Source organism: Manacus candei, unplaced genomic scaffold (genome assembly GCF_025592945.1).
Source record: "Manacus candei isolate 608988 ecotype Guabito, Panama unplaced genomic scaffold, ASM2559294v1 h1tg000139l, whole genome shotgun sequence".
Lineage (NCBI taxonomy): Eukaryota > Metazoa > Chordata > Aves > Passeriformes > Pipridae > Manacus > Manacus candei.
Genome location: NW_026138187.1, coordinates 1,214,153 through 1,225,160, shown reverse-complemented (window position 1 = coordinate 1,225,160; position 11,008 = coordinate 1,214,153). Strand labels below are relative to the sequence as shown.

Genomic DNA, 11,008 nt, shown 5'->3' with positions numbered 1-11,008 from the left:
TGAGAGAGGAGTTGCTTGGGTTGGCCGAGACACAGACTCAATTCCCAGAGCTGTGCCTGCCCAGAGCCTGTCCTAGGATGTGTGGGGTGAGGACAAGGGGTCACTGAGTCCTGGAGCCATGCCAGGCTGCAGCTGCTTGGCCAAATCAAGCTTGAATAGGAAAAAAATGGGTGGAAAAGGCTCTGTGTGCCATGCAACTGCTCCAGTCATGCAGGAGGATGTGGAGGGCCTGGAGGGTCAGGTGGAATGACAAAGATCATGCATCAGTGTTTGCTAATGGAACAAATGTGCATTTTCCAGCTGGCAGCCACCTCTGATCTACCCCTGATTTTGGGATGAGTTTTCATATGGTTTTAAATCCTCTGCGAAGGAGCTGCTGGGTGTTGTGGCAGTCTGAGTGCCAATGACCATGCTAGAAAGAAGGGTTCCCATCAGTCACCACCTACCCTCACCCTCTTTGTCCGGGGACAAAAGTGAGCAGTTCAGCTCAGCATCCCTGAACTGGCCAAAGGAGGGGATGTGATGCCCAGAGCATTCCAGCTTCCAAACCAAAACCCACCTTTCCTTGCTTGCACTGTCAGCCACGAGTGGAGAGTCCTGCAGGAGCCATCTGCATGGGGACACCCTTTTCTATCCCTAAGGAATTTAATGTTTTTCTGGGAAGATTGAGTTCCTTGGAAACCACACACTTTTTGATGCTATTTCCTTCCAGCCATCTAGAGACCTGTACTTTGCTCCCAATTTATTGCATTTTCTGCACTTTACAAGCTCACTACAAAGGGATGGGGTGTGCTGCAACACACCCACAGTGTGGTGTGGGTTTGAAACCATGGATGCTGTAATTCCTCTGGATACACTGGGAACATGGACAAGGCACTGCCACACACACCAAAACCAGCACTCTGTGGGGCCTGAGCATCTCCTGCACTGCAACCAGCCAGAAGACCCAATATGGTGGGAATGCTCACTAATTCACCCCTCCTGCCCTGCTCTGGGGATGAGCTGACACATGTCCCAGCTGCTTTCACTCAACCAGATGCAGTCTGGGGAGCTGTGATACAGGAAATGATGGGGCTGGGGGGGGGAGCATGAGATTATTGGTCTGAAAGGTGGATTTGTCTTGTGCTCTCCTGAAACACTGCTTGAATGAAGCCTTGGAATGGGGCTGCCCCAATTCCCACAGCTCCCAGACCTGTGATGGGGCAGCTGGTGGGAGAGTTGGTGTCTTGGGGAGCAAGCTCTGAAGGCTTTTCTAAAACCAGAGGAAAGGGGGGTTTTGGGGAGCCAGCAGGTAGCTCTTTCACAGCCCCCCCAGTTGGTGGTTGGCAGGTTGGGGCATTGCTGGAGCCCAGCAAGGGTGGCCCATGCACAGGACTGGGGGGGCTCAGCAGGGATGGTGGGACATGAGGGAGCAGCCTGGGGGCTGGAAGAGATGAGCCCAAAGCCAGTCTGAGCCCAGCATGTGCTGCTGGCCTGGGGGCCAGCACGGGGACAGTGCAGGGGGGCAGGAAAGGACCAGGGTGTCCTCCCCACCAGGCTGTGGAGCAGCCCCTGGCCAGTGTCCCCAGTGATGAGCCCACGCGATGCTCTGCCTGGGACACCGTCCTTTAATACATGGGCAGCCACACAGGGACATCTGAGGCTGCACCTGCCAGAGGATGGGGGAGAAGGAGGACCAGGAGCCATCTCTGAGGCCTCTCTGCAGTGGTGGGAGGGGAGGGATGGCCAGTGGGCCCTTGGATGGCCAGTGGGCCCTTGGAGACAGCCTGGCCCGTGCAGGTGATGCTGGGGAGCTGCTGTGGCAGGGCTGAGCAGGAGCAGGGCTGATGGCAGTGCTGAAAGAAGGAAGCTCAGGTCTCCTTCCCACACAGTTGTCCACGTGTTTCAGCTCAGTGGTGAATTCAGGGTAAGGGTGGAAAGAGCACGGAGGGGCAGTGAGGGAAAGGGAGGCAGGCAGCAGGGATGGGGCAGCTCTTCTTCCCGATGCTCCTGTGGGAAAGAAACAGAGCCAGGGGCAGAAGAGGAGGTTTGGGGCTGCTTTCAGCAGCCTGAAGTCAGTGTCAGCAACGCCCATGATGCACAGGATGAGTGTGACACGGGCAGCATGGACAAGCTGAGAGAGAACAGCTGCTGGCAGGGGCCCCATGGCAGGGGTGTGCAGGACAGATACTTGTCCCAAGAGTGGGGTGGGACAGGGGGATGTGATGCCTTTCTTTCCCTGTAAGGATGGGGTTGGTTTCTGCATTTCCCTGGCCATAAGCACAGACTGGGATGCTGCAGGGAGCACAGGGGAAAGGAGGAGCAGGGCCCTACCTCTCTCACTGCCCCGTGGGGGACTTGGCAGCGTCGAACATCTTCTTTCTGCCCTCCATCCCCGACATGGCCTCCACGTTCTTGCGCCAGTCGCCCACTTCCACGGGGCGCTCCTGTGGGAGGGATGCAGGGATGCAGGGGCTGTGGGATGGGGGAGCAGCAGCCCCACGCTGTCCCTGCCCCTTGCACAGAGCCCTCGGCCCTGGAGCACAAGGAGCTGGGGGAGGCAGCTGCCCTGTTGCAAAGACCCTCTACTGCAGATCCAGCTCTGCATGTGTGTCCCTGCATGTGGAGCTGACTGGGAAGGTCTGATCTCCTTGGAGATATCTGGATTCGTGTGGATACTCCTCCCTCAAAGCCTGGCTAGATTGCATTCATGCACTAGAAGGCACAGAAGTCCCAGAAAAATTTCTTTAGGAGTTGAAAACCAGCACTTGGGACTTTGGATCAACACCAACACACTGGGGCAGAGGTAAACAAACTCACCTCCTGCCTCGACTTTCCAGCTCCCATAAAACCCACCTCCACCTTCCCCAAGCTTTCAGAGGGGACTGGGATTGCTGCTGTGGCAGTGAGAGCCTGGCAGCCACTTCTAGAGCAGACAGGGGAGGTGATGGCAGCTCTGGGACCATGTGCAGGTGTCTGCTCTGCCAGTCCACAGCATTCACAGATTACAAGCTGACATCTAAAATAAACCCAGATCCATTCACCACCTGGTGCTAAGGGCTGTAAGCACACTTTTCCATCCAAAGGACTGAAAAAGTACTAGACTAGCAACAGGAGGAAAAAGGAAAAATAGTTGAAAATTGAGATCTCATCCAGTCTGCTGAGCTGAGACCAAAGGGTAAAAGCCCTCTGGGGAGGGCCCCTAGGAAAGCAGCACAACTCTTGCTGTTGGGGCACCTGCACACCCCAGGCAGGTTTGGGCAACCCTCTTCATGACTGGTATTGAGACTTTTCCCTCTCACACCTCTGCCAAGCTGGTGGGAACTTGGCTGTTTATCTCAGGTCAAGTGTGCTTGCTGGGCTGCTTTGTTTTATCTAATCTGGGTCTGGGAGGTCCCTGGGAGTTTTCTGGATGTTGTTGCTCCCAACAGGAGCTCTCCTGGTTCCCTGGAAAATCAGAGACCAAACACTCTGCACATGCAGCTCAACAGCCATGCCAAGGGGGCCCAAATGAAAGACACTCATGTGCTCTAGGAAGGAAGAGCACCATGGACATCTCACTTGTTACCATCCACCTGGCCAGGTCAAACTGCTCCTAGGTGATCCTATGACATCGCACAACGGGGAGTGCCTCACAAGGCTCTTTCTGAGGCTGACAAGGGATGACAAGGGCACCCTGGAGAAGGGCAAGGGCATTCCTAGGACGTATCTCCATCTCCGGCCTCCAGAAGAGTCACCCACCTTCTCCGTGTCCTCCTTCTTGACAGACTTGAGGTTAGCTCTGAGATCCATGGACACCTTGTGCTTGGAGCCCAGCAGAGCCCTCAGCATGGCATCGGCGGAGACGCGGACCCGCCGCAGGGGCGGCCGCTTGAACTTCCCTCGGAGATCAAGGACTTTGATTTTCAGATCTTTAATCTGCAGGTTGAGGGAAGGAGGGTGAGTGGGAGGTCACTGCATGGCTGCTTTGCATGAAAGGTGTGTGAAGCAGGAGTCTCTGCTGACACTGAGCCCCAGAGGGATCTGCCCCTCTCCTGCAGCCACGAGGACCCTCCTCACCAAGGACTGTCCACCCAAGCACAGAGCTGCTGTCATGGCCTCATCCCAGCTGGCTCAGATGGCAGCTGTACCACAGGAAACTCTCAGACCCACACAGTGTGACCAGGAGAGCGAGGAGGTTGCCTCTGGACCCCGTGGACAGTCTGAGTTCCCTTGGGCAGGGAGGGACCTTGTGCTGAGTGGTGCCTTGCAGAGCAAACACCAGCCCTTAGATAACCCTGGTGCATGTCCCACATCTGAGCTCAGTCCAGTCCCTGTCAGACCCCCATGGAGGCCAGAGCTACCCCCTGGGAGGGAGTTTCTGCAGAGGCAAACAGCCCGTCCTGCCTCCTACCTCCCAGGTGTTATGGTTGCACTTCGCCTCAATGTCGTATCTCTCTTCATCCACAATCTCAACCTTCTCGTGCAGCTCCCTGCACAGGTCCTGGGGGCCAAGCACAACGAGAGAGCAGTGAGTGAGGCCCCTCCATGCTCCCAAGGAGCTCACTCCACCCTTAGACCTGAGAAATACCTGGAGCTGGCTCAAGGACAGCCCACTGGTGTGCAGTGGTGTGATCCGCTCCGACAGGTACCTTTCCTTTTCTGACTGCTTGTCCACGATCTCCTGATCCCACTCCTCCTTGGCTTTTGCCAGCATCAAACTCTACGAGCACAAGTCAATGGCAGAAGCGTGAACAGGCTCCTTTGTTCCCCCCTGAGCCTACTCGTTCAACATCTGTAGGATGGGACAGTCCCGGCTGCCAAACCTCCTCCCTGCCATAGCCGTGCCCCAAACACACATCAAAACTCCCCTACCCCTTTTGTGTGGGGACCCCAAAGGCAGAGGGAGCAGCAGAACCCCCTGGGGCTGTGGTCCCGATGGGTGCTGACGTTGGCACTCTCTTTGCTCTGCTTGGGCATTGAATGTTTATCCCAAGCCACATCCCGGGGAGCGCCCAGGCTTATGCTGCTGAGCTGCTGGAGCACCAACACAGGGGCTGTGGCTTCAGAGCTGAAGGTGTCAGAGCCTCTCCCCATCTCAGTGAAGGGGAGGTGAGGGGAGGTTTGTTTGGTGCTTGGACCACAAAGCCCACATGAGTGAGAAGACAAGTGGTGGGAGAGGAGCTGCTCCCCACGGCCCATGTTTGTGCCATTCCTCATCACTGTCCCACCAACCACGCACTCCAACCCCAGCTCCTTTCCCCCAGCAACACAAATCCCAGGGAGTTTCCAACCCTCAGGACTCACCTTCAACAAGAGTTTGCGTGAGGCTGTGATCTTGGATTTTCTCTAGGGGAAAGGGGAGGAAAAAGAAAACACCCTTTGAAAACAAACTCACAACAAACTCAGAGCAGCACCGAGATCACTCCTGAAGGGAAAGGCACTTACCTCCCTGCAGGCAGGTGAGCAGCCAGGAAGGAACAATAAGAAACAAGAGAAGAAAACAGGGCATCAGTGAGAGTAAAAAAAAAAGAGGGAACAGTTAAAGAAAGCATCTTGTGTGATTGCAGTTGGTTCCTTATTTCTGGAGTGTTCCTTATTCCTGGCTCACCAGCATGTGAGCCAGGTCTGAGATGGTGCTCGCTGGAAATGCAGTGGGAGCTCAGAGCCACTGCTCAGAAAGCCAAAATGCCCCTCAGATGCCTCAGGTGAGCCGACAGGGTGCCCACCCTGCCAATCCCAGCTCAGTCCCTGCAGTTCGGGCCACAACACTCTCATCCACCCTCTCCCTGAGCAGCCAGGGATGTTTGGATCCTGCTCAGGTTTGAAGGGCTGGGGCTTTGAAGGGAGGTTTCTCCCTTCTCTGCACACCAGAGAACATGTTCTATTTGTACAATGTGCTGTGAGGAGCCTCACAGCAAATCAAGTGAGGTGCTGCCCACCTCAGACCCACATTCTAGGATGCGGGAAAGCTTAAAGGTTTGAATTGTGACATCGAAATCACTAATAAGTGTTATTTAAAGACAGTTTTTTGCAAGGGGAATGCCGCAGTAGTCTTCAGCTGGGGCCAGGCTCCCAGTTGAACCCCTGCACGAGCAGCCAGGAGAGGGTTTAGTGAATCCCAGGGGACCTTGTGCTACTTACGGCTCTGGCATTGCGGCGATGTGCTGCTGCTCTTCGCCTGCCCAAAAAAAAAAAAATAAGAGGGAAGAAGCTGAAACAAACGTTCAGATCCCAAATCCACACAGAGCCAGAAGGCAGCGACAGAGCGATGCCGAGGTCCGGTGCTGCCCCGCGCTGTCGGCCGAGGGAAGCGGCTCCGCAGCCTCCCCAGCGCTGTGAAACACCGGGACGAGCCGTCTGGCTCCGGGGAAACCTGATTTCATTTCGGGCAAGCTCCAACCTGCCGCCAGCCGGCCCCGCAGCACTCGGGCTCCTGATCCTCGGGGGTTTTCCCAAGCTCGGAGCTGTTCTCCCGCCGGCTGCATCACCCGCCCCGGCTCGGAGCAAGGGGATGGAGGGGAGTGTGCCTGGAAATCTCGGGAGAAATGGGGTGCCTTGGGGCTCCCCACACTGTGTCGGCTCTGGGAGTCCTGTTCTGCAGTTCCTTGAGGGCAACGGCAGGGATGGGGGAGCCAAAACTCATCTAGGGAGTGATGGAGCAAGGGGCACCACCTCTGCCGTGGAACCAGGCTGGCAAAGCTGGGAGTGCTGGAGAAGACTCCTGGGAGACCTTAGAGCTCCTTCCAGTGCCTAGAGGGGCTCCAAGAGAGCTGGAGAGGACTTGGACAAGGGATGGAGTGACAGGACAAGGGGGAATGGCTTCCCACTGCCAGAGGGCAGGGTTAGATGGGATATTGGGAAGAAATTCCTGGCTGTGAAGGTGGGGAGGCCCTGGCACAGGTTGCCCAGAGAAGCTGTGGCTGCTCCATCCCTGGAAGTGTCCAAGGCCAGGTTGGACGGGGCTTGGAGCAACCTGGTCTCGTGGAAGGTGTCCCTGCCCATGGCAGGTGGTGGAACGGGATGAGCTTTGAGGTCCCTTCCAACCCAAACCATTCTGGGATTCAGTAAGTCACAGCCCACAGTTGAGGAGGTTCCTTTAGCAGCCCCATCCCTGGTGAAACACTCAGGGTTTCATATTTTATGTTTGCTTGGTAATCTCATGCCTTGGCAGCTGCTCCAGACTGTGCTGCCTCCCTCACTCCCCCAGCCCCACCACTGGCACTGCCCTCTCTTGCCAAGGAACTGGGGCACTGTGTGAGCCCCAGTAACAGAAAAATACGTGGCCAAATGCCAATCATTTTTTATTCTTTTTCTATTTTCAACCAGCAGTGGCAACCTGATGCCAATATTTTAGAAAGAAACAGTATTTTCCAGGGGTCTTTTTAGTCTTTTTCCTTAGAAGTGAGATGGCCACACTGGGATTTTTTTTTCCCCTGATCATTTTGCGTCCCCCTAAATTTGCAAAGTGGTTTAAACCCCAAGATTCCTGCTGGGGGAAAGAAAAGGGAACAATTCTGGTCTCAAAATGCTGCTGCCAGGTGTGTGTGCAGCCTGTGCCGAGCAAGTCCCAGGGCACCTCCTGGCTCTGTCCACTTGTCCCTGTCCCCTCCCTGCATTCCCTGCAGCCTGGCCAGAGCTGTGTCCTGAAGGAATGGAGCTTGGGGGAGGTGAAATGCCATAAAATCCCAGAAAGAATCTCTCCCAGAGCCTCCCAGATCCCTAGATTTACAAGGAAAAATCCCAAGAACAGGAGTTTTTTTGTCCACATCAGTCAGAGCCACCTGTTTCATGCCTTCTGGGAGGTTTTTGGTGCCATGACAAACATCCCAAAGGAAACAAGTCAGCACTGGTGCAGGTTGGGTCCCAGCTGCTCCCCCCTGGTTTATATCAGGGGTACCAGAAGAGCCTTTGTCTCTCTGGAGGTGACAGGGGCTGAGTGAAGCCTCTCAGTGTCCCCAGTGTTCCCTGTTGGAGCAAAGCCCAGTGTCCCAACGAGGTGGGATCCACACAACACCTCAGGCTGATGACCTCTACCAAGGTCAGTCAATTTTTAGGGCCAAATAGTTCCAAACTGCCCTCCCAGAGGACAGCCAAGACTCAGCTGTGCTGGTAAGACATCCCCAGCAATCCCCAGTGCCAGGACTTCTGAGATCCAGTTGGATCTGGAGCATCCACAAGAGACTTTGATGGGGATGGGAGGATCTGGACAAGCTAATCCTGCACTGTTTGCACTCACCCAGCTGTGAGTCAAACACAGTCAATCCTGACATCCTTCCCCATCCCAGGGGAGACAAACCATAAGCACACTCCCAGTTAAGACAATGCCACGCTCTGCCCCTGCCCTTGAACCTCACACCAGTGAGCAGCCAGACTGGGACACACAGGGAAATGCTCCCCAGAGCAGTCCTGTTTGCCAGTTTTCAAAAAAAAACCAATCAAATATCAGCTCCAAAATATTCCTCCCCATTGCACCTTCACCAATCCTCTCTCCAAGAGCAGAGGGAACGTCTGATCCACCTCAGAGAGGGGAAGACATTCAGACAAATCCACATCCCTCCCTTCCATGCCACCACCACGTGCGAGTGCCACGGGTCTCACCTGTGTCACCCCCAAGGGGCCTGGGGCAGGGGGACCCCGGGGCAGTGCCTTACCTGGGGCTGTGCGGGAGGGAGGTGATGCCTGGCCCCCGGAGAGCCACAAGTGCAGGGGGCCAGCAGCCGAGGGGGAGTATTGAATGGCAGCCCTGCCTGTAAGTGGTCAGTAAAAATAGCACAAATCCCCTGCTGCTGCAGGCGTCTGCTGCGAGCCCCAGCACGCTGTGACATGCTGCACACACCTGGGGCACTGCCTGGGGCATGGGGTGACACACACAGCACCCCTGTGTTAGTGCCCACGTGTCTCAGGGCCCCCCATGAGCACCCCCTGACTTGTTGAATTCGGGGCTGTTTGCATGTGGATCATCCCAGAAGGGTTTGGGTTAGAACAGACCTTAAAACTCGTCTTGTTGTACCCCCCTGCCATGAGCAGAGACACCTTCCACTCTCCCAGGTTGCTCCAAGCCTTGTCCAGCCTGACCTTGGACACTTCCAGGGATGGGGCAGCCACAGCTTCTCTGGGCAACCTGTGCCAGGGCCTCCCCACCCTCACAGCCAGGAATTCCTTCCCAATATCCCACCTAACCCTGCCCTCTGGCAGTGGGAAACCATTCCCCCTTGTCCTGTCACTCCATCCCTTGTCCAGCTCTCTTGGAGCCCCTTTAGGCACTGGAATCCCCCCGGCTTGGGCAGCACTTGCTGCTCACAGGGGTGTTGTGTGTGAACACAGGGAGGTACCAGCTCAGGCTGACCAGGCTGTGACAGTGATGCCCATGTGGATGAGGTGTATCCTCGTGGCACCTCTGCCTTGCTCCTCTCTGATGTGAAACAGCACCAGAGATGCTGCAAAACCCGAGTCTTTCTGGGGGAGACAGAACCTATGAGCTGAAACACTGCAGTGCTTTTCCTTTGCAGAAAATCTCTTGATTTTTTTTTCCTTTCTTTTTGTTGTGTGGGGGTTTTTTTCCCTTTTATTTCTTTTCTTTTTTGCTTTCAGTAGGTCTCTGCCGGGTTGGGGGTGGGGGGTTGTGAGCCTGGGGAGATGCTGCAGTGTTGACCCCCCTGCATGATGGGACATACACAGAACAATGTCCCCAGAGCAGCACTGGCCAAGGGACTTCCTGGGAGCCACCAGAGCCACCAGAGAAGAGGATAAACCCCCTCAGCCAGGTTGCTGAGGGGTGATGGGCTAAAACATGGATTTGGGATCAAGGAGCTGTCTCCCTTTGGGGAGAAGGACCATCCAGTCTCCCTCAGTACAGCCCAGTGGGTTGGGATGCTCAAGCAACTCTGAGCCTCTCACAAGCCCTGAAGTTTTCCCAATGAAATTCCTGAAAAGCAGAGAAAAAGCTGCTGTCTCACCCCCCTGCACCCTACAAAGCCCCTTGCCCAGTGCCCCTGTGGAAGGAGGCTTTGCATGGCAGAGAATCACAGGGCAAGCAACACCTGTTCCCTGTGATATTTTTAGGGACAAATTTAGGAGCAAACAATTCCCAGCGTGGGGCCCAGCGGGGACAATGCCCGGTATGTTAATCCTGGGGCTATTATGGTCATGGAGGGACACACAGCTGCCTGGTGGGGCAGGTCCCGAGGTGGGGGGCAAAGACAGCCCCCCCATCCCGCCGAGCCAGGGATGCAGGGGCTCCTTCCCCCTGCCCTGACACCTGGTGGGAGATCGGTGATGGTGACAGTGCCATCCTTGTGTGAATTGCACTAAACAAATCCCAGTGGGCAGGGGGAAACCCCCCTGTGCCCACCCACCTCGGGGACCCCTCCAAGGACCTCTCCCCTTCCCTGGCTCTGAGAGCCAGTGCAGATCTGCTCCAGGCTGCAGAAGAGGAGGAGGATTTAAACCACCCCGTTAGACCTTTATAAGGCAAAAGGCCCATGGGGCCAGGCCTCCTGCATCTTTCCTCCCAGCTGCCTTGGGATTGTTTTCGGAGCACAGAGGAGCCAAAATTAGCCTGTGACAAAGGCACTGCATTCCCACAGCTCCCGCTGCCCGGGGATGGGATGGGGGCTGCTTCAGATGCCATTTGCTCCAGGCTCAGGTTTCATCCTCTGCTGGGACCCGGAGTGAGGAGGAGGAAAGGGCAGGCAAGGGATGGGGTAGTGGGACCCCTCGACTTGGGGCTTCCCCATCTGTTCCAAAGCTCCAGCACTGCCGTGGGGGACTGCAGCAGGAGAAGTGGCAGAAGCCCGGGCTCTCCCATCCCTCCTCCCCAGCTGACATGATGGGGATGTTTCAGGTCTCCATCTCCAACCCCAGCTCACAAACCACATGAGCTGCCTCAAGGCGAGGGGGCTGTTTTATCAGGTACCACCTGAGGTTGTGCATCACTCTGAGCTTCTGGGGGGTAGGAAGGATCAGGATCTATGGGGCAGAGCAGTGCTGAGGCCAAATTCAAAGCAAAGTAATATCCCTATTACTGAGAGCCACTGATTGAAGTGAA

The 11,008-nt window shown here is 55.8% G+C and overlaps 1 protein-coding gene across 1 annotated transcript; it reads right to left on the bottom strand.

Annotated features, from left to right (window-relative positions):
• Positions 1 to 1,744: 1,744 nt before the first annotated feature.
• TNNI1 (troponin I1, slow skeletal type) lies at positions 1,745 to 8,692 on the bottom strand. The gene is made up of 8 exons (XM_051771696.1): positions 8,613 to 8,692; positions 6,099 to 6,139; positions 5,266 to 5,307; positions 4,550 to 4,681; positions 4,373 to 4,462; positions 3,721 to 3,897; positions 2,318 to 2,426; positions 1,745 to 1,991 (listed from the first exon to the last, which is right to left on the bottom strand). The coding sequence occupies exons 4-7, from the start codon at positions 4,673 to 4,675 to the stop codon at positions 2,319 to 2,321; spliced, it is 501 nt and encodes a 166-aa protein (XP_051627656.1). The 5' UTR covers positions 4,676 to 4,681; positions 5,266 to 5,307; positions 6,099 to 6,139; positions 8,613 to 8,692; the 3' UTR covers positions 1,745 to 1,991; position 2,318.
• Between the last annotated feature and the right edge of the window lie 2,316 nt (positions 8,693 to 11,008).

Excerpts from the sequence above, each read along its gene's own strand:
- TNNI1 (XM_051771696.1), bottom strand. The coding sequence starts at position 4,675 with ATGCTGGCAAAAGCCAAGGAGGAGTGGGATCAGGAGATCGTGGACAAG. Across the intron at positions 4,463-4,549 it reads TGTCCTTGAGCCAGCTCCAG|GACCTGTGCAGGGAGCTGCA; the intron begins GTATTTCTCAGG and ends CTTGGCCCCCAG. Across the intron at positions 2,427-3,720 it reads AGAAGGAGGACACGGAGAAG|GAGCGCCCCGTGGAAGTGGG; the intron begins GTGGGTGACTCT and ends TCCCTCCCACAG.